Genomic DNA, 22974 nt, shown 5'->3' on the forward strand with positions numbered 1-22974 from the left:
GGTTAAAGGAAAGTAATTGCAATTTTTTTAATGTCCTAGAGCATTTCAGAGCTAATAATTGTAATTCTAATGTTAATTTATTGTTGTTAAATAGGCAAGTGTAACAGTCAGCTTGCACAAGGAAACCCAGAAACAGCAACAAAATTGCACAGCACTTTAACAGGCCATGCAACCCAGCCCAACTGTGCTAGTGTTTATACTCCACCTGAACTTCATCCCAGTTGACTTAATCTCACCCTCCAGCAGAACATGTCCTTTCTTTCTCCTACACCCAACTTGCTTTCTCTTATATGATCAATGAATTATTCTTCACATTTTGGTGAAGGTGAAATGCTGACTAGATCACCTGTTGAATCCCTTTCATAGGAAGTTGTCATTGGTGACAACAAGATGGCTAAGAAGGCGTTTCGCACGCTTACCTTCATTGCTCAAACCTTTGAATGTAGGAGTTGGGACATCGTGTTGAGGTTCGACAAGATGATGGCGAAGCTTCCTCTGGAATACTGTGTGCAGTTCTGCTCACCCTGCTGTAGGAAGGATATTATTAGATTTGAAAGAGTTGAGAAAGAACTTACTGGGATGTTGCCAGGAACGGAGGGTTTGTGCTATAGTAGGTTGGAACCTTTTCCGTGGTTCGTAGGAGGTTGAGGGGGTGACCTTGTACAGATTTATAAAATCATGAGGGATAAAGATAGGGTAAATAACAAAGGCCTTTTCCTTATGATGGAGGAGTTCAAGATGAGGGGACATATTTTCAAGTTGAGAGGAGAAAAGTTTAAAAAGTTTGATTTTAAGGGTTGTGTTCTAGGAGAGGTTTTAGGGAGCAGGTTCCAGAGCGTGAGGCCCCGGTAGGTGAGGGCACAGCCAGCACTGAAAGAAATTGTAGATGCAGAAAAGTCCAGTATTGCAGGAGTGCAGAGAATATGGAGGGTTAAAAATCTCAAATCAGCATACCACATCAATGATAAAGCAAAGGTAGATATACAACATTCAACTCTCAAGCCTTAATTTTAGCTTCTTCATTGTCTTCATTAAAACGTTTTTTCACACACACACACTAGTTCGTATGTGGAATGAAGTGCCAGAGCTTGTGCTGGTGGATGGACAGGTACATGAATAAAGAGAAAGAGAGGACTGCAGATGCTGGAGAGTCAGAGTTGAAACGTGTGGTGCTGGAAAAGCACAACAAGTCAGGCAGCATCCGAGGAGCAGGAGAGTCGACATTTTGGGGATAAGACCTTCATCAGGCATCAGCCCTTCCTGATGAAGGGCTTATGCCTGAAACGTTGCTCCTCAGATGCTGGCTAACCGTTGTATTTTTCCAGCGCCACACTTTTCTACTCCAATACATGAAGCAAGGTTTGGAAGGATATGGGCGAAATGCAGACAAGTGGGACTAGTTTAGTTGGAAACATAGTTGACATGGACTAGTCGGCTTGAAGTCTGTTTCCATACTGTAACTCTATGACCAGCAATTGTTGCCCATCCCTAATTACCTTAGAACTGAGTGGCATGTTGGGTCATATGAAAAACCAGTCAAACTCATCCTTCTTGTTGTGGTCTGGAGTCAGACTTTCCAGCACATCAGAGAATCCATTACATCCACCACATTTGGGCTATCTTATTCAAAAGATATCTTCTCAGTGCTGCACACTCATACCAATCTAGATTATAGTCTCAAATTTGTGGCCTGGGCTTTGAGCGCATGATTTTGGTCAGAGAAGAGAGTGCTGTCACTGAGCCTAGGTTGACACTATAAGGAAATGCCAACTAATATGGTATCAACCTACACAAAAATTTAACTGGATTTTGTGTTCTGTTGCTGAAACGAGAGATGTACTGTTGAAGATTTTCACCTGGCACTCATCAGAACAAACGCCAAATTTCAAACATTCATAACAGTCTATACAACTGGAAAAAAGGAAGCTGATTGGTTCACAAGATGACTAATTGACTGAGGCATCAGAGAAGACAGTGTCAAACAGTTCAAATTCCACCTTTGCAGCTGGTAGAATTTAAATTAATAAAGTCTAGAATTGAAAGCTAATGTTACTAATGGTGAACAATTGTCATGCTTTGTTGCAAATCCCACCTGATACATTACTACTCTTCAGGGAAAGAAACTTACTTTCCTTTTCCAGTCTGGCCTATATGTGGTTCTAGGTCCGCAATAATTCGGTAAACTCTTAAGTGCCTCTGAAATGGCCCAGTGAGCAACAATGTTAAAAAATAATTTCAGATGGGCACCAAATGCTGGCCTTGCCAGCTCTACCAACATCCATGAAAGAATAGATAAAACTGTCCAAGTTAGTGGGAAATTCAAAAAATACACATATTCTTTTTGTTTACCAGAGAATGTACCCATCTTGTATTATACATTCATGTGATTATTTGAAAATTAACATTATTGAGTATCCTGATAAGTATGAGATGGACAGCTTCACCAACATTTCTGTTGTAGCATTAACATTCAGATTCTGCATTGTCAAGTGACCTGTTGCTGTTTCCTTTTAACAAAGTGAAAAGGTGTCATGCGTGAAGAATACAGTTGTTCATTTGTAACGTTTCATAAAGTGATCAGACTGCAAACTAATACCTGTATAATGTTTCATCCAGTGATTGGCTCCTATCCATTGTTACTCTGTTCTGATGTTAAACCTGACAATTACATACAAATGCAATATCCTAAAAAAGACAATAATCAATGAATCACAAAGTCCAAGAAAGCAGCAATTATTCTTTCCAAAGAGAATTAAAATGTACAGGAACAGAGATCCCATGATCAAATAATAGAAAGGTAGCCTTTCACCCATTGTGTCACATGTAATCTCTCTGAAATATACCAATTTTTTTTCACTGTAAATTACTGCAGAGAGCAGTTATTGTTTTAACGCAGCATTTAATCAAATGCATTGAACTGTAAAACGTTTTTGGTAGTGTTAGTTGAGGGAAGGGAATTAATTAGAATATCAGTATCACGGTATCATTCGCATCACAAAAATTCATAAACTTGGTTTAATGTTTCACCCTAAGTCATGTGGTTAGATTCTGAAAAGGAATTAGTATAGCACTATTGTAATGTAGGAAACTCTGCAGCCATCTTAAACATTGCCAGCATCCCACTTCACTCCAGAACCAGAAGTAACCAGGCCATGCTGTTTTAGTGATATTGGTTGAATTAATATTAGACAAGACATAAGCAGAACTCCCTGCTCCTCTTTGAAACAATGCTGTGGGAATCTTTTTTACAGGGCCTCAATTTAATATTTCAACTGAAAAATGGCAGTGCCAATCATGTAGCACTGTCTCAGTAGTGCCTGGAGTGTCACCCTTCATTTTGTGCTCACTGGTTCAGAGTGCTACCCAATGAGCCATGGCTGCCATTAGCCTGAGTAGAGCAAGATGTTGTACCTATGTCCTCTGTCAGCACCATCTGAAATATATGTTTATTAGCATATTCGTGGACTCTTGTGGTGCAGTGATAGTGCCTCTGCTTCTGGATCAGTAGGTCTGGATTCAGGTCTCACCTGCCCCAGATGTGTGTCATAACATCTCTGAACAAAAACGGAATTTGTGTTAATACTTGGGGTCCAGTGACTCTTCAGAGCCTGTTAACTCTGTTTCTCTCTCCACAGATGCTGCCAGATCTGCTGAGTTTCTCCAGCAATTTGTTTTTGTTTCAAATTTCCAGCATCCCTGTCATTCTTTGGTTCACATCTCTGAACAGGTTGGTTTGAAAACATCTTAAAAGGTGTGTTGCCAGAAATGCATTCAATTGCATAACAAAGGCGTGCTTCAAAATAATGCTTTAGCTGTGATGTTTTGGAACACTTCTGAAAACTTTTTATGAGGCACAAAACAAGTATTTATGTGTTCTGTTGGAACGGTTACAATTTAAAACAAAAGCCCCTGGTAAGTGTTGACTGGGTTTTCCCACTGCATCTCCCTGAAGCAGTGTGGACACTGCAAGGTAAGAAGTGAAATATTTGCAGCTTCTCTGTTCATATTTCTAGCATCTGCAGGTGTTTGCTGTTGTAAGTTGGTCATTTACCTGATTGCCGTATTTGGATTCTTGATATGAGCAAATCGGCTGTGTAATTCATCTAGAAGCCAACAATGCCTGCAGTTGAAACTAATTAATTGGCTGGGTTGTTGCAAGAACAGTGTTTTTAGAAATGCAAATTCTTTCTTCAAACTTACTTGATTCTCCACATTTATGGTCCCATGCACTGTGGCAACCTTGTTAGTTAGGGTTTTGTAATCACAGTTACCTAATAAAAATAACAATTTGTTGAAATTTTATGCTCGTTTATTGAATATGCACAGAGCAGCATTTTCTGATACTTTATGAAATCAGATAAAGTATACGACCATAGCACTTAGGGTGGTTCAGTATTGGCAGATGATAACAGGCTTGAGGCATGGAATGTGTTGGTCTTGTTAAAGCCTTGAAGGCAGCATCCTCCTCACTAGCTAAGGTATAAGGGTCTCTTCTGAGTCTTCCCTCCTTGTCCATTTTCCAACTTGAGAAACAGCTCTTTGAGGACTGTCTGATGGGGACTGACGTCTACCCTGAGCACTTGTTGATGAAGCCAGTTTCCAGGGGCTGGTAACTTAGTCTGTGTCAATCAATTGTCTGAATCCTTTTGGCGAATGACCATGGAACCAATATTCATGATGTCAGATTATTCTTGTCCCCTTAGCGACCTCCATTTGAAGGTTATTTTTCAACTCTTCTAAGAACAAACCTTATTTTCACAAATATTGCACTCATAATTAGGGTAATGTGGTGCCTGATAAATCTTTTGATTATGCTAGTAGAAGGCTAGTTACGATTGTATCACAGTTAAACGCGGTCTCACACTGCACAGGAAACAACAAATAGGAATGATAAGTGAATGCAAGTTTAAAGGGGGCACCAATTTTCAACAGCCTCTCAATGTCAATTTGCTAAGCTTTGAGTCATGTTTTCTCTGATGTTCACCTGGTCATAATGTCAGCAAGCTTGTGTCTGCAGATTTGTCCTTTTTCAGAGTATCTTATTGCTATATTTCCAATCTACCAGCCCCTAATGTAACAAATGGCATGGTGCACAAGCTTAATTTAGTTAAGGCAGTATTCTAACATTGCACTGTGGAATATAGTAATGTCATCCTTCTTTAATCTGTAGGTTTGCGAAGCCTTGTCCTTTCTACACAGCAGTGTGAAAATGATTCATGGTAATCTGACGCCAGAGAATATCATTTTGAATAAAAGTGGCGCCTGGAAAATCATGGGTTTTGACTTTTGCATCTCTTCATCTAATCCCTCAGAGCAGGAGGTAAGGACAATGGAGTTATTCAGCTGGCTGCTTTTCTCTATTCACAATTTGGACAAGACATTATCAAAAAGGTCTGTTTTCTCCTGAATGAGAAACTAATACTGAAAATGCAAGCTTCTTTGAGAATGAGAATTACCTGCAAAATCTTGATTGATTTTTGTTGAATATAATTTAAATAGTTCGTCTTGCTTTTTAATAAATTCATTCATGTGATGAGGGTGTCACTGGCCAGGCAGCATTAATAGCCCATCCCTAATTACCCAGGGGGCAGTTAAGAGTCAACCACATTGCTGTGGGTCTGGATTCACATGCAGACCAGACCAGGTAAGGATGGCAGCTTCCTTCCCTGGAGGACATGAGTGAACAATTGACAATGGATTCATGGTCATCATTAGACTATCAATTCCAGATTTTTATTGAATTCAGATTCCATTGTCTGCCATGGTGGTTTTGAACATTATCTGCGTCTCTATTAACAGTCCAGCGATAATACCACTAGGCCCTCGCATTCCCAATAATTTTATAATACTATTCACGTGTGAATATATTTTAGGATTTGTACCATTTTTTTTCAAAAGAGAAATATTTTCATGCTGTGATATGATGGCGTAGCATTTTCATAAAAAAAAATCAGCTCCTGTGACACAAGTGCCATGGCAATGTAATATTTATTGTCCAACTCCCAAGTAAGTGCTGGAGTCAACCTGGTATTGTGTGGTCTTGGAGGAGAAAGTGAGGTCTGCAGATGCTGGAGATCAGAGATGGAAATGTGTTGCTGGAAAAGCGCAGCAGGTCAGGCAGCATCTAGGGAACAGGAGAATCGACGTTTCGGGCATTAGCCCGAAGAAGAAGGGCTAATGCCCGAAACGTCGATTCTCCTGTTCCCTAGATGCTGCCTGACCTGCTGCGCTTTTCCAGCAACACATTTCCATCATTGTATGGTCTTGGTCCCATGTCAGCTAGATCACAAAACATGGCAGCTTTCCTTCTCCCAAAAGATAGAAATGAACCACTTGAATTTCTCTGACTATCTTTTGTAATTGTAGAAGTTGAATTCCTAATCTTGGAGTTGCTGGACAAATGTTGTGACCACTGGACCCTGTCCCTTGTACCTTGCTGAATTTCCTTGGGGCTTGTTTTTTAACTCTGTCCTCACCTTGGGTTTTTCATCACGTGAATGCGCTGTATAATTTTCAGATCCAACTGAGGCGTGTGAATAGTATTAAGGTGGGCTTTGGAAAATAATTGTAACTGGTGAGTGATGCAGTTAATAAATTACCTCAGTTGGCTGGCTTGTGATTGAATAACAGCAACAACGTGTTCAATTCTTATACTGACTGAGGTCACCAACAATGTCCCACCTTCTCAACCTTGCTACTTGCCTGGACATGGTGACCCTGAGACAACTGGTGATATTTTAACCTCTCTGTAATGAAAGAACAATCCCATGGTCCTCTGAGACTATGGGGACTTTTCCTTTGCCATGAATAAATGCTTTGTTGTTTTCTGTATTGATAGTAGATGGATTCTGTGAAACCTGTGCTTTAATTCAATCCAGACAAATTAAGGAATGGTAATAGACTTCCATATTAGGATGGAGTGCGACAATGTAGCACTTTTGCTGTTCTTGAATTGTTTAATATTGAGATTGCAGAGCTGAGAGAGTAACTTCACTGAACTGGTGGACTTGATGGTGCAAATAATACACACAAATGATGTATTAGTGATAGAGTGTAGGTATTGCATTCGTGATACTAATCAGTCAAATATACAAATTGTTGAGCTAGGTCCATTTCAGTGAGGTGATTTTTAAAATTTAAATCATTTTCGTAACTTAAGCCTTGCATCTGGTTGAATGACACTTTGGTAAGTTAGGTTTTCAGCTTCTGTTCTGTTCTCATCATCACAATGTTGGTCTGATCCAGTCTGACTATTTGATTTTAGTTCATTCACTGGATATGGTAATGGCACTGGTAAAGCCATTTCTAATTTGCCTTTGGGGTTGTGATGCTAGCTACTGATCATCAGTGGCACATTCAAATGGTCCCTGATGATGTGTGAGTGTTGTTCAAGGTTAACAGATGTTGGACCTGTTGTTGGAGGTGGACAGTATTTGATATGATATTTGTCTGTCAATTGCCAACCCAAGTCTGCATGTTGTCCACGTTCTGCTATAGGCTGGCAGGCACTACGTCAGGAATGAAAAAGTTCTCAATAACCTCACCCCCACTGAGAGGAAGCTTCATTGGTGAGGTAACTGAAATCTACAACGTCGTAAAGCAGGAGGCACTTCGCTCCATTCCTTCAAGCAACACAACAAACTTAAATGATAATTTGCCCAAAGTGAGTGTAGTGTGTTTTGGGCCTATACTTTCCAAATTCTCCACACTAGGGGTTTCTCTCATGTCTGGATCACTTGTAGACAGGTTGATAGAGAAAGATTGAAGAAAATTGGGATGAGAATCTTCAGTAATGAGGATAGCTTGAAGTTGGGACTTTCTCTTTGGGGAGAAGAAAGCTAAGAGGCCAGGCTGGATAGAAACGTTCCCCCTTGTAAACATCACAAGAATGAGATGTCATCAATTGATTTACAAATGGAATAAATACGATATGAGAACTTTTTCACAAAGTGAGTAGTTGGAGTGTAGAATTTACTGCTTGGAAGTGTGGAAATTGCAGAAGACTGGCACTGGGTAATAATGCTTATTTGAAAGGTCAGTGCAAGCACAGTGCACCAATTGGTATCGACAGTCCTGTAGCACTTGTTTTGAAATGGATGGAGATAGGTTTCTCTGCATAGTCAATAGCTCTTTACCTTTGTATCATATGATAACTAGGATCATTGAATGTGCATTCAGTGGACTCAAGTCTTTTGTTCACCTATTGATTGTGGCATTCCTGTATTACTGGAATGTTATGTGAGTGGATGCAAACGCATTGCATTCCAAAGGCTCTGTAAAAGTGATATTTGAAAGCCCTTGAACTTAATTGAACACTTGATGGAAGTAATAGTCAGTAAAGGAAGATCAACTGTGCTCCGGCACTTTATTTCAATCTTGGTGAGATCAGAAAGATCAGCTCAGATGAAGGAAATCTTAAGGCTAAGTCATCCTTTCATAGAACCCTGTCTACAGGCCCAATATCTAACTGCCCGTAGAATGTCCTCTACCCAGAGATTATTCTAAATTTTAACCACTGTGAAAATGTGCTCTATTACCTTAGTTCTAAGCTTATCTTTATTCCCAATTTGTACCTTAGTCTTCCTTCTCTTGAAGTTAAGAACAGCATTTAGTTTCTTAACTGAGAGCTTTTAAAATATAAGATGTGACAGGACAAAATCTCTTTTTTTGTATGATTCAGATGCTTGTTGTGCCATTTGGTTGGAGTTTAGATGAATAGCTTGATCTTAGCATGAAAATGGACGTTCTAAACAAAGTACTTTCTGTGTATTTCTTAACAGTATATTACTTGCCAATGTAGTTGGTTTGATCTTTTGTCACTGAACTTTCCCTTATATTTGGGTGTGTGCAGTCTTGTGATCTTTTTAGCTCCCTTTTCTTGTCCCAAAGTAGATCTAAATTCTTGGAGGTTCCTGATAGGTTCCTATTTTTTCTCCCTCACCAGCCTCTCACCCTGACAGAGCAAGATTAATAAGTGAGCTCCTGTGACTATGCCAATGACTCGCAAGCAGACCTTGTGCATGTTTTATCTCTGGGACTCATTTTGTGACATCTGTGTTTCATTTATGACAAAATCTGAACTGAGGCAAACAACCAAATCTCCCCCCCCACACCCGTCCCACTTCAAACATTTAGTGAGTTATCCATTATAACAGGGCTGTAAAAGGGTCACAGGTGCAGTGCACAGTACTTGGCATGTCATCTTGGCTGAAGAGTGGGGTGTAAAAAAAATTTGCAAAATGGTGATACTTCAGAGACACTTGATCCATAATAATCTGTACAAAGTGGAAGTTCTAATTAATGTTATTTACCCCCTCGTTTTTGAACTTTATGATCAATCCAGGAATGATAAACACTAGTTATGAGGTATGCTTTGAGTCACTGGGGCTATTTCCATTGGAGAAGAAAGGGTAAGAGGAAATTTAATACAAATTGTTGAAGTCGGATAATAGAATTTGATGGGATCAGTAAAGCTGGAACTTTTTCTTTGAAGATAGGGTGTTAGTGACGAATAATGGATTTAAAGTTGTCATGAAGAGGAAAGGCATGTTTCTGCAGGTGATGTGGAAAGTTTAGCCACAGGGAGTGGATAAAGCATTTTTAAGCGAGGACTTGATTAATTTCTGAAGCACAGGAACTTATGGAGCTATAAGGAGAGAGCAGAACAATATTTGTTTTCAAAAAGTGAGGCTAAGAACAGAGAGCGAGTACAGATGAGCATGTAGCTGCGGGGTTGTTATAGGAGGGAGGGCTTCAGATAAGTGGATACCTCTGGGGAATGTTTGACCTGTACAAGAAGCAATACTATTAGACAGGAACTGGGGCACCTAAATTGGGAACAGATGTTCTCAGGAAAAGGCACAACAGAAATGTGGAGCATTTGCTGATAGTGGGACAAACCGATCCAGCACTGAGGCAAGGAGGGGATGGTAGGGTGAAGGAATCTTGGGTGACAAGGGATGTGGAACATCTAGTCAAGAGGAAGAAAGAAGCTAGCTTAAGGTTGAGGAAGCAATGATGAGACAGGCTCTAGAGGGTTACAAGGTGGCCAGGAAGAAACTGAAGAATGGACTTAGGAGAGCTAGAAGGGGGCATGAAAAAGCCTTGGAGGGTAGAATTAAGAAAAAGCCTAAGGCATTCTACATTTATATGAGGAACAAAAGGATGGCCAGAGTGAGGGTAGGACTGATCAGGAATAGTGGAGAGAACTTGTGCCTGGAGCTGGAGGAAGTAGGGAAGGTCCTTAATGAATACTTAGCTTCAGTATTCACTACTGAGAGGGACCTTGCTGTTTGTGAGGATAGTGCAAAACAGATTGATAGGGTCGAACAGGTTGATGTTAAAAAGGAAGTTGTGCTGAAAATTTTGAAAAACGTAAGGATAGATAAGTCTGCTGGGCCAGATGGGATATACCCAAGTTATTACAGGAAGCGAGGGAAGACATTGCTGTGCTTTTGGCGATGATCTTTGCGTCCTCACTGTCCACTGGAGTAATGCCAGATGATTGGAAGGTGGCAAATGTTATTCCCTTGTTCAAGAAGGGGAATAAGGATAATCCTGAGAACTACAGACCAGTCAGTCTTATTATGATTACTTGGAAAACCAGAGTTTGATTAACAATACTCAACAAGGCTTTGTGAGGGGGGCAGGTCATGCCTCACAAGCCTTACTGAATCCTTCGAGGATATGACAAAAAACCTTGAAGGTAGAGCAGTGGATGTGGTGCACCTGGATTTTAGCAAGGTGTTTGGTAAGGTTCCAAGTGGTAGACTCATTCAGAAAGTTAGGAGGCATGGGATATAGGGAAATTTGGCTGTCTGGATGCAGAATTGGCTGGCCGATAGAATACAGAGGGTGGTAGTAGATGGAAATTATTCAGCCTGGAGCTCGGTAACCAGTGGTGTTCTGCAGGGATCTGTTCTGGGACCTCTGCTCTTTGTGTTTTAAAAATTACTTGGATGAGGAAGTGGAAGGATGGATTAGTAAGTTTGCCAATGACGCATTGACAGGATGCAGAGCTGGGCTTATAAGTGGCAAATAGAGTTCAACCTGGAAAAGTATGAAGTGATTAATTATGGAAGATGGAATTTGAATTTAGAATACAGTGTTAAAGGCAGTATTCTTGGCAGTGTGGAGGAACAAAGGGCTGTTGGGGTCCATGTCCTTCAATCCCTCAAAACTACCACTCAAGTTGATAGGGTTGTTAAGAAAACGTATGGTGTGTTGGTTTTCATTAGCAGGGGGATTGAGTTAAAGAGCCATAAGGTTATGCTGTGGTTCTGTAGAGCCCTGGTAAGACCACACTTGGAATATTGTGTTCAGTTCTGGTCGCCTTATTATAGGAAGGATGTGGAAGATTTAGAGAGGGTACAGAGGAGATTTACCAGGATGCTGCCTGGACTGGAGGGCATGTCTTACGAAGAAATGTTGAGGGAGCTGAGGCTTTTCTCATTGGAGTGAAGAACGGTGAGAAGCAACTTTGATAGAGGTGTACAATATAATGAGAGGCACAGAAAGAGCAAATAGTCAAAGACTTTTTCCCAAGGTGGAAATGTCTATCGCGAGGGGACATAATTTTAAGGTGATTGGAGGAAGATTTAGGGTAGATGTCAGAGGTGGGTTATTTACATAAAGAGTGGTGGGTGTGTGTAATGCATTGCCAGCAGTGTTGGTAGAGTCAGATACATTAGGGGCATTTAAGCAACTCTTAGATAAACACATGGATGATAGTAAAATGAAGAGTATACAGGTTAGTTTGATCTTAGAGTAGGATAAAAGGTCGGCACAACATTGAGGACCTGTACTGTGCAGTGCTGTTCTATGTTCATAAAAGGAGTTGGGAAGTATTTTGTGGCTGTACAAAACATTGGTTAGGCTGCTTTTGGAATGCTGCATTCAGTTCTGGTCTCCCTGCTATAGGAAGGATGTTGTGAAATTTGGCAGGGTTCAGAAAAAATTGACAAGGTTGTTGCCAGGATTGGAGGACTTGAGCTATAGGGAGAGGCTGAAGCATCTTCCCTGGAGCATCGGAGACCAAGGGATGGCCGTTTAGAGGATTATAAAATAGTGAGGGGCATGGATAGAGTAAAGTTAAAAGTCACACAACACCAGGTTATAGTCCAACAGGTTTATTTGGAAGCACTAGCTTTTGAAATGCTGCTCCTTCATCAGGTGGATGAAGGAGCTTTGAAAGCTAGTGCTTCCAGATAAACCTGTTGGACTATAAACTTGTTGGACTATAACCTGGTGTTTTGTGACTTTTAACTTTGTCCACCTCCAAATTATGGATTGGGTAAGTAGACAAGGTCTTTTCCCCCATGTAGGGGAGTCTGAAACTAAAGGACATAGGTTTCAGATGAGAGGGGAATGATTTAAAAAGGACCCGAGGGACGGTGTTATTACGCAGAGGGTGGTGTTTGTATGGAAGAGGAAGTGGTGGAGGCTGGTACCATTACAACATTTAAAAAGAATCTGGATGGGTATATGATTAGGAAGAATTTTGTGGAATATGAGCTAAATGCTGGCAAATGGGACTAGATTAACCTCGTCAGCATAGATGAGTTGGACTGAAGCGTCTCTTAAGGTAAAAACAATGACTGCAGATGCTGGAAACCAGGTTCTGGATCAATGGTGCTGGAAGAGCACAGCAGTTCAGGCAGCATCGAGGAGCTTCGGGTCTCTTGCCATGCTGTGCAACTCTGCCACTGCTGTCGCAGGAACTGGCAATGTCAAGATGATCCAAATGGCTGCTTCTGTGCTGTAAATGTCTTTGATCTCATGCTGCAAGAACTGCCCTGTCTTGTTGCATTTCCTGCTGTGGGGAAATGGCCCCTTGCTTACATAGCATAAATCAGATGAGCAGTGTGAAACTGGATTATCAAATTGGCACTCAGTACTTCACATAGCTCTCCGGACTCTTTATTGCCATTGGGGTATTCAGTGTTCTGCAGTGTAATGCTGCATTTAATTTTTCTGTTCTCCCCGTAATTGGAAGCAAGAGTACTTTTAAGTGATGAGAGAAACAAGACAAAGCTATCACCATTGCTTGGAAAGCAACAAAACAATAAGGACAGTACTGCAAACAGTTTTGGCCCTGTTTTAAAAGAAAGAAGCAGTTGAGAGAAAGTTGACTAAAATGATCCCTGGTGAGGAGGAATGTCTTCTTGGCAAAAGCTGAATTGGTTGGTTGGGTGTCCCAATGAAAATAGCTGAGAAGAATGAGGGGTGATCTATTGAAACAAATAAGATTCTCAAGGGACTTGACAGGGTCAATGCTGAGAGATGCTTCCCCTCATGGGAAGTCTAGGACTGAAGATCATGATCTCAGAATAAAGGTCTGCCAGTTTAAGACTGAAATGAGGAGGAATTTCTCCTCTCGGGATTGAGAGTCTTCGGAACTTCTTCCCACAGCGAGTTGTGTGGGCAGAGTCCTTGCGTATATTTAAGGCTGAGATAAATAGACTGCTGATCGGACGGCACAGTGGCTCAGTGGTTAGCACTGCTCCCTCACAGCGCCTGGGACCCAGTTTCAATTCCAGCCTCTTGTGACTGCGTGGAGTTTGCACATTCTCTCCAACTCTTGTGTGGGTTTCCTCTGGGTGCCACGGTTTCCTCCCATATCCCAAAGATCTGCAGGTTAGGTGGATTGCTAAATTGCTCATACTATTCAGGGATGTGCAGGCGAGGTGGATTAGCCTGGGAATGCAGGGTGACAGGGATAGGGTTGTGGGTGAGTCTGGGTGGGATGCTCTTCGAGAGTCGGTATGGCTTGTTGGGCCAAATGGCCTGTTTCCATGTTGTAGGGATTCTAAGAAACCTCTGGAATCAAGTGGTATAACCAGTTGGTGAATCAAAGGTTACAGGGAAAAGGGCAAGAAAGTGGACATGAGGAATGTCAGATCAGCCATGATCCCATTGAATTGCAGAATAGGCTTGAGGGGCTGAAGAGCCTCCTCCTGATCAGATTGTTTGTTTTTTAGTAATCTTTTTATGATTTTATGGTCTAAAATAATTGTCAGGTCATGTTCCCTGTTTGATGGATTATACATACTTCACACGTTTTCAGAGCTTAGTTGAAGAGAGTGTTTTGGGAGGTTGACTTGGAGGAGGAAAGTGAAGTAAAGATGTTCAGGAAGGAAGTTCCAGAGCTTAGGGGTCAGGCAACAGAAGGGTACAACTGCCAATGGGAGGCAAAGAAAATCAGGATACACCAGAATAAGGGGAAAAAAACTCTCAATGGCTTGTGGGGCTGGCACAGATTACAGAGATAGGAAGGACTGAGCTCAGAGATTTGCACCTAAGGGTGATATTCATGTTGAGACATTGCTAGATTTAAAGAAACAATGGGTTTTAAGATTAGATTAGATTAGATTACTTACAGCGTGGAAACAGGCCCTTCGGCCCAACAAGTCCACACCAACCCGCCGAAGCACAACCCACCCATATCCCTACATTTATCCCTTCACCTAACACTACGGGCAATTTAGCATGGCCAATTCACCTAACCTGCACATTTTTGGATTGTGGGAGGAAACCGGAGCACCCGGAGGAAACCCACGCAGACACGGGGAGAATGTGCAAACTCCACACAGAGAGTCGCCTGAGGCGGGAATTGAACCCGGGTCTCTGGCGCTGTGAGGCAGCAGTGCTAACCACTGTACCACCGTGCCGCCCACTTTGTTTTGAAGAAAATGTTTTACTTGTATTTAATTGAATCCTTCAATATTTTGCTTGTGCTTTTTACAGCTTACATTTAGTTGCAAGGAATGGGACCCAAATCTTCCTCCTTTGTGCCTCCCTAACCCTGAATATGTTGCTCCAGAATATATCTTATCAGTGAGTTGTGATCTGGCCAGTGATATGTATTCATTAGGAGCTGTCATGTTTGCTGTGTTTAATAATGGCAAACCTATCTTCGAGGTCAACAAGCAGGATATTTTCAAGAGTTTCAGCAGACAACTAGATCAGGTAATTCCTGCAAACTTCCCATTTCCTTCACTGTTCCCCCAGTGAACCACAAACCATCCTTCTCGGGAAGCTCCCATTCTCACCCTAACCACAAACACCCCTCTAGTTTCACATCATCACCCTCTCTTGCTTCCTTAGCTAATATTTGTAACTGGGTTCCTCATTTCAATTAGTGTCTTCCACCCATGACTCTGGTCAAAATAGCAGTCATCAAAAAAATTCCAGCATTCTTGAAAATACGTATCATCTCCAACCTCCCCTTTCTCCTTGAAATCCATGTGTATGTTTTTCACAACCCCAAAGCTTTGACTCTCTTGCCTGTCATAGGACTGAACTGTCCCTAATCATTGACAAATGGCATTCTTTGCGAGTGTGACATTAATGCTTTGTCCTTCCTTATACTTTTCCATCTATCCGACACCAAATCATGCTTCTACACCACAAGTTCATTGGAATTGTCCTTGTATTGTACCCAATCAATGTTCAAATGTCTTTAACAATGGGTGCTCCTCCTGCTGCCACAGCACCTGTACAGCACCAGAAAGATATGTCCTTGACCCATCCTCCTCCAAAACAGCAAAAAGTAGCCACTCTGCACTTTAAACCTATTCAGCTATTCAATGAAATCACAACTGATATGCACTAAATCCATTTGCTCACCATTGTTCCATATTCCTTTACAATCTATCGATCTGTGTCTCAAATTACATTTGATCTCCATCTCCTCCTTTCTCAGTCATTTGTTAAAGGGAGTTCCAGATTTCTACTTCCCAGCTGGTCCAGCTTTAATTTGGAGATCAAAGAATGCTCCATTAACCCATCCACATTTGTCATTTGAAATTTGTCATTAAACTTTTGAACCATAATTCTCCTTTCGCCTTGTGCCCATTTTCTCACCTCTTTGTGAGACCCAATGGGATGTTTCTTTCTATTAATGGTATTGTGCAAATACGTTTGTTGCTTGATTTGAGATTTAATTTATTGACGTCTTTTCTACTTTTGCAGCTCACCCGTTTAGGCCCCAGTACACTGCAAAAAATTCCTGAAGACGTTCGGGAGCATATGAAATTGTTGCTGAATGTAACTCCCACTGTCAGACCAGATGCTGACCAGCTCAGCAAGGTAAGCTAAAAAGACAGTCCCTGATTTTAAATTGTCATTCTTTCACTTGTTACCAATCACTTACCTATTTCTTCCCAGTGTAGAGGTTGGAGTATTCTTAGCTTTCAAAGCGTAGTGATTGAGAATCACTGTAGATAGATAGCACACTCACACAAAAAGCAGTAGGATGATTGAGCAGGTATTTGGTTTGATGATGTTTAGTTGAAGTATGAATATTGATCCGAGCGCTGGGAAGAACACTCATTTTGTTCTTTGAAGTACAGCCATGCATTCTATTAGATGCATGTCACACCAGTATTCAAAATACATGAGTGAATTTGTGCACTGAAAATCCTCACAGGTTTGGGGAAAATTTATGCACATGGAGGTCCAATTGGAGAAGAGTCACCCATGTAAGTTAAATCAAAGGAAACGGTAAGCAGGGTGTCTGTGTGGGGGAGAGACTCTGGCAAAGTTGCAAGAGTGCTTCAGGGTGACAGGTGTGAGGGGCAAGGTGGTGGGGCTGAGATGGGAGTACATCCAAGGGGGCTGAAGGGAAATGGGGGTACAGTAATGAGAATGTGGGGAGATGGTGGGGTGAATAAATAGGTGAGAGAAGATTGGAAGGTGACAAGGTGGTGAGGGGGAGCCACACGTGGTTGCAAGGCAAGAGTGGGGAGGAGACAAGATGCTGGGGGTATATAGAGTGCTGCAAAGCTAGTGGGGAAGGCAGAGGAATCTGTCAGGTGGGTTTGAGGAAATGGCTATGAACTGTGTGGGTGTGTGGAAGAGAGTGAACGGCTTTGGGATATGAGAGACAGGAGGAAGCTTAGTAGTAGGCAGAGAATGAGGCTGCATGGGAGCCAGAGAGGTCGTCAGCAAAGAAGAGAGGACAGTTACAATAAGGGATATAATAGGGAGAAAGTGACTAGTTCAAATCTTGCAGCTTTATGAATTTGTGATGGTAATACATTAGCTGCAACCTGCCCAAATTTGGAAGATGTGTTTAGAATGATGGGTTTTTTTTGAGGTAAAAGTGTGTTGGTTCCTTTGGGGGAAAAAAAAGTTGCTCATTTATGGCTGTTGTGTTATATTAATGTAAATACTCCATCGAGGGAATCAGTGCTTTCCTCATGTGCTGTGGGCTTTACGTTTAATGATTAATTGATAATTATTAACAAAGTTGATGAATACTTATAATTCTACTTCTGAGTGTTCAAATGCATAGTACATTGACACAGAGAATGAAGATAATGTTACTATTTGACTGTGTCATCTAATAATAAAGGAGTTAATGAGAATGATAAAGGAACCCTTGGAAAAATAATTTTGTACCCCACGACATGGCACACATCCTATCACTGATCCTTGAACAGTGCAGTGTGACCTTGGTACTGAACCCTCAGTCTTGGAAAGTTGTACATAATTCCTTCTCTGATTAATTATCTTTCTTTTTTCCAGATCCCATTTTTTGATGATGTCGGAGCCATGACACTGCAGTATTTTGATTCACTCTTTCAACGAGACAACCTTCAAAAATCGCAGTTTTACAAAGGTCTGCCAAAAATCTTGGCACAACTTCCAAAGGTATGTTTGGCACACACTTAATATGGTTGTCATTGAAATGCACAGTCAAAACAGGAGGCTGAGAATCATGGGGGTGTGACTGCATATTGTAACATACTCCACTATTTATATCTGATGTTCATTCGCAAATAGAAATGTTTTAAAACCAAAAGACATTTGGAACTTCAATAAAATTAGAACGTGCAGATTTCTGAGGGGGGGGTGCAAGGTTGAATTGAAAGGCTGTTTATCAGGCATGTTGATGACAGCTTGACAACGTTAGATATTTAAATATTAACAGGACAGATTGATCATGCTAAAAAAGAAAACAACAGGAAGCTGGGCTTTGTAAATAGAGGCATAGGGTACAAAAACAAATAAGTAAACCTTTGGAAAACAGCTGGACTGTTGTGTCACTCTAGGCATGTAAAGACCTCAGTCAAGGTGCACAAGAGATATACAAGAATTATACCAGAGATGAACGACATAAGATGAAGAGAGGCTAGAGAAACTGGGATTATAAAACCCTAAGGCAATAAAATGTAGGAGTTGAAGTAGGCCATTTAGTCCAGCAAACCTTGTTTGCTGATTATCCCTTAATGTATAACCGTCATCTGTTCTCTGGATCCATTTGGTCTCAAGCATCCCATACCAGATTCTGCTGGATGATAGCAGTGATATGCAATGTTAAAAGCTGGGACACCATTCATGCTAGATTAAGGAAAATACATTATTAGTGATGTGTTATCTTATGATTTTGGTAAGTGATCCTTAGAACTTGAATATTTAAAGCCAGTGCCCACAGAGACAGTGGTTGGACTTTTGTTTCCTGTTTTCGATCCCACCATTTGTGTGAATTGCAGTTTGGGAACCTGGAAATGCTGGCACTGGGGCTGCCTCCAGGAATTCCTTCCCATTAAGGACAGCAGCTAGATTGGAGGGCCAATAGAAGACATCTAAACATTAATCGACCAGCAGTCCCAGTGCTATGGTTGGGCTCTATAATGTAGGTTGCAGAATGGCAGGCCACCCTAACTCATGGGTGGAGGCATCTGCGAAAGTTTTTGAAGGACCTTGATGTTAATCCTATTCTCTTCCTCTGAGTCAGTCATTTCTTTCACAACAGGACCCAGCTTTTATTGGTTTCTGAGACTGACCCGGAGCCCAGGTTTACTAACACCTTGGGTCGTGTCAGGGCTGTGCACTTGTTACCTGTCCTTCTCATTTTTGTTTTTAATTCACCCATGGAACTTGGCTTCACTGACTGGGCCAGCATTTATTGCCCATCCCAAGCTGCCCTTGAGAAGAGTGGGGTGAGCTGCCTTCTTAAACCACTGTAGGCCTTGTGCTATCAGTAGACCCACAGTACCCTTAGGGAGGCAATGCCAGGATTTTGACTGAGCATCACTGAAGGAACAATGATATATTTCCAAGTCAGTATGGTGAGTGGCTTGGTGGGGAACTTCTGAATGGTGGTCTTCCTGTGTATCTGCCAACCTTGTGCTTCTAGATGGAAAGTGCTGTCTAAGTATCCTTGGCTAATTTCAGATCTCTGTCAGCCATGGGTGAATAATTGCCATTTGTCTTGTACCCTCAAAGTAGCTTAAAGGTATGGTGGGCGGCACGGTGGCACAGTGGTTAGCACTGCTGCCTCACAGCGCCAAAGACCCGGGTTCAATTCCCGCCTCAGGCGGCTGACTGTGTGGAGTTTGCACGTTCTCCCCGTGTCTGCGTGGGTTTACTCCGGGTGCTCCGGTTTCCTCCCACAGTCCAAAGATGTGCAGGTCAGGTGAATTGGCCATGCTAAATTGCCCATAGTGTTAGGTAAGGGGTAAATGTAAGGGTCTGGGTGGGTTACGCTTTGGCGGGTCGGTGTGGACTTGTTGGGCCGAAGGGCCTGTTTCCACACTGTAATGTAATGTAATCTGTAATGTAATGTAATGTAAAACCATTGTCAAAGATCAACACACACAACAATTATGGGAAATTGTCAGCATTCCCAACTCTGGTTCCACTCCCTCATCTCTACAAAAGTTCAACTGCCTGTTCGCGACAGTTAATTTGGTTCTTTGTATAATTTACAGATAAGACTAACCAGAATTTGTGTTAGGGACATATTTATCAATCTGTCCCATTGATTCAGTGAGTTTCTTTGCATTCGAATGCAGTGTCAAATATATTAATCATCTTCCTACTCCTTGATTCCAGCGAGTTGTAATACAACGCATTTTGCCAAGCTTGACTTCGGAATTTGTGAATCCGGATATGGTTCCCTTTGTCCTACCCAACGTCCTTCTCATTGTTGAAGAGTGTACCAAAGAGGAGTACATCAAACTGATTCTCCCTGACCTCGTTCCTGTTTTCCGGCTCCAGGAACCCATTCAGGTATCAGAAGTCACGACCGGGAAACCACAAACCCTTCAGCAACAGGAGTATTTTCTGTCATGTACTTGAGCAGTTCAACAACATCTGCAAGCTGAATAATCGAGTAATTGTAACCAGTTGTCCCCACAGTCATTCTGACTCAGTGATCAATGGGTGTGCTTAGAGGGGCTTCATTTGGTTTTGCGCATGATACCTGTTCAGTTTATGCTGTTGACTGATCTTGGATTAAGTTGGCTTCACATTCATCCCTCTGAGACCTAATTGCCCTGTGATTTTGCAACTGCATGTTGATTGTGATATTGCTTTTTATGAAGACTTTGCTATATTTTGGTCTGTGTGGAATTTCAGCTGTTAAGAATTGGTTTTCTATAGTATGTGTTATGCTTGTTTAAAAACTTTTGTGATGCTCTTTCCTGTGTGTTGCAAGTTCCAAGTTAGTAAATTATCCTTTTGCTTTTCATGCTTCAGGCTAGCAACATGGTGAGTTTGATGTACATCATGAAGTATATAATTTTTTAAAAAGCGGGGGCACTGTTGGCTGTTGCATTTTAAACAGGATTTCTGCTTTTCTTTATTTTCTTGCACTTTGCTACGTTTGTTGAAGCAGAAAGCGAATCACTTGACATTGCTTTTTTTTTCTTAACATATTTTCATGATTGGTATAGGTTTTGCTGATCTTCTTGCAAAAGATGGATTTGCTATTGACTAAAACTCCACCAGAAGATATCAAGAACACAGTTTTACCCATGATATACAGGGCCTTAGAAGCACCATCAATTCAGATTCAGGTATGGCTTTTTGAAGGACATGGAGTGATCTGGGGCATCCTGGCACCAAGTTGTATGCTGCAGCAATTGCCACATAATGTGCATAAATAATATCTTTTTTAAAAAAAAATCTTGAATTGTAAATCCCTTTAATCATGCCAGTGCTAGCATTTAAAGCTAATTACACCAGTTCCTCTGTTGGAGCCTTCTGAAGCTGCTTTTTCAAATATATCTTGGATTTTCTTGTCAAGGTTGGTGTCAAACATGCTTCCATGATCCTTTTCAGCTCTGAATTTCTCATAAACTGAACTCAAAGTACTATTTTAACCTACACTTATAATTTGCAGTAAGTCCACAAGGTATGCAGGCTGATAGTCTGTCGATTACTTGTCTAAAGGAGTAGAATGTTTAAAAAACACAAGGATCTAATGTGTATTAGGCTACAGCTCAGCAAATATGTAAAAGCACTGGATAAATACAACATCGGTGTAATTTGCCAGGAATGAGAGCTTACAGTTTTGATGAAAAACTTGAAGTTTTGAGGCATTTTTTAAATGGACCTCACTGATTTAAATCATAGAGATCTTCAAGATTGTGTGAACCTATGACATCACTTTCTCATGGTAGATTAAAAAAAAGACCCACTTGTTCTTTCATTCTGTGCTACTCAGTTTCTGATACATGAACATTAATATCTCCATGGCTCTGACCTGCCATTCCACAAGAAGCTGTGGTATTTCCTGGGAGAGGCCAGATAAAGTACTCAATCCAAAATTTGGGAGCTTCCTCTTCATTTCCCTTAAGTAATCCAGAAAGTCACTCTGGTCCTTGTTAACAATATGCAGTGCCTTCCTTTTGTATGAGGTGGTTGCTTTGCAGTCCAATAACAGTTTGGCTTGACGGCAATGAATGAGCTGATTTTCATTCCACAATCTGGCAACCTGTTCTCCAGGTTCGTTATTCATGGGCCTCTGTGAGGAACTCTTGTGGCATACTTTGGGAAAATTCATTTTCAGTGGCCAATGATATTTAAAAAGATGCGAGAAATTTGGAATGAAGAGTCAAGGGAGGTTAGGAAAATAAGTGGCTTTACTTCAGCGGTGGCTTGAATATAGAATTTTCTCTGTTGCAAAAGCTGAGTCCACAAGTTTTGGCAATGTTCTGCTGTACGTCGGTACTATAAACAACAGTAAAAATGACCTTTTTAATAACACTTTGCATTCTATCAGAATATTCTAAAATGCTTCCGAACCAGTAAAGTGCTTTTGAAATATTGTCACTTCTGTAATGTATGGAAATTTAGCAGTCAACTTTGACCTACCATGTGATGATCATCCAGTAATTTGTTTTCAGTATTGTTAATTGAGGGATATATATTGACCAGGAAATCCTAGGTAGTCCCTCCATCCTCTGTGAGTAGCAACTCTGGAACTTTTGAAATGCATCCGAGAAGGCAAATGTGGGTACTGTTTCATATCTCTCACAGGCAGGGGTGTAGTAGAAGGATACACAACACTTGAATGCCCAGGTTCTGCTTCGTAAGAGTCTGAGGCTTAGACATACTTAAGAATTCAGGATTGCTTCATTTAATTAACTGTATTTGGGCTCATGAGGATAAACTGTTTTTATACTTAACTCTAATCAACCATTAAAAAAAATAGTGATTGCTGTGATGATTGTGAATATGTGCTCAGTTATTTTCTTTGTCTTTTAGGAACTTTGTCTCAACATAATTCCCACGTTTGCGAACTTGATAGATTATCCATCCATGAAGAATGCTTTAATACCACGTATTAAGAGTGCTAGTTTACAGACCTCTTCCCTTGCGGTAAGTGCACCTGTATTCCTGCAACCATTATCATTCAGATAAAACAACTTGATAAACCTAGCCCGTTACTCCTATTAATTTGAAAAAAACTCTGTATTTGTTATTACTCTGACAGAAGGTGTACACTGAGGTAATGAGGTCCCATTATTCCACCCAAATGTCCCACATGTGAGTGTGATGATCCAAAAATGTGAATGTCCAGTTGAATCACCAAAGTGGTTAAGTTGCTTTATTTTTACTGTTACCTCAGGCAAACCAATATACTCCCACCAGATTTTATCAATAAATACAAAAGCATATTTATTATGAGCTAACATAATCTTTAACCAGCAGCACAACAATTTATTCACTAAAACTGTC

At 41.0% G+C, this 22974-nt stretch overlaps 1 protein-coding gene across 4 annotated transcripts in view; it reads left to right on the forward strand.

Moving 5' to 3' along the window:
- scyl2 (SCY1 like pseudokinase 2) overlaps positions 1–22974 on the forward strand; it is a 57710-nt gene that overhangs the window by 13940 nt on the left and 20796 nt on the right. Inside the window, exons 5-12 of one of the 4 annotated variants that reach the window (XM_043708759.2) lie at positions 5171–5320; positions 14746–14967; positions 15973–16089; positions 17530–17655; positions 19843–20019; positions 20488–20499; positions 20685–20807; positions 22501–22614. In XM_043708759.2, the coding sequence (XP_043564694.1) occupies positions 5171–5320; positions 14746–14967; positions 15973–16089; positions 17530–17655; positions 19843–20019; positions 20488–20499; positions 20685–20807; positions 22501–22614 (1041 nt within the window). The remainder of the gene's footprint in view (positions 1–5170; positions 5321–14745; positions 14968–15972; positions 16090–17529; positions 17656–19842; positions 20020–20487; positions 20500–20684; positions 20808–22500; positions 22615–22974) is intronic. The other 3 variants (XM_043708760.2, XM_087996992.1, XM_087996991.1) reach the window with 3 other exon arrangements.

Source organism: Chiloscyllium plagiosum, unplaced genomic scaffold, assembly GCF_037043375.1.
Source record: "Chiloscyllium plagiosum isolate Xiang-an unplaced genomic scaffold, Cpla_swu_hap1 HiC_scaffold_19, whole genome shotgun sequence".
Classification (NCBI taxonomy): Eukaryota; Metazoa; Chordata; class Chondrichthyes; order Orectolobiformes; family Hemiscylliidae; genus Chiloscyllium; species Chiloscyllium plagiosum.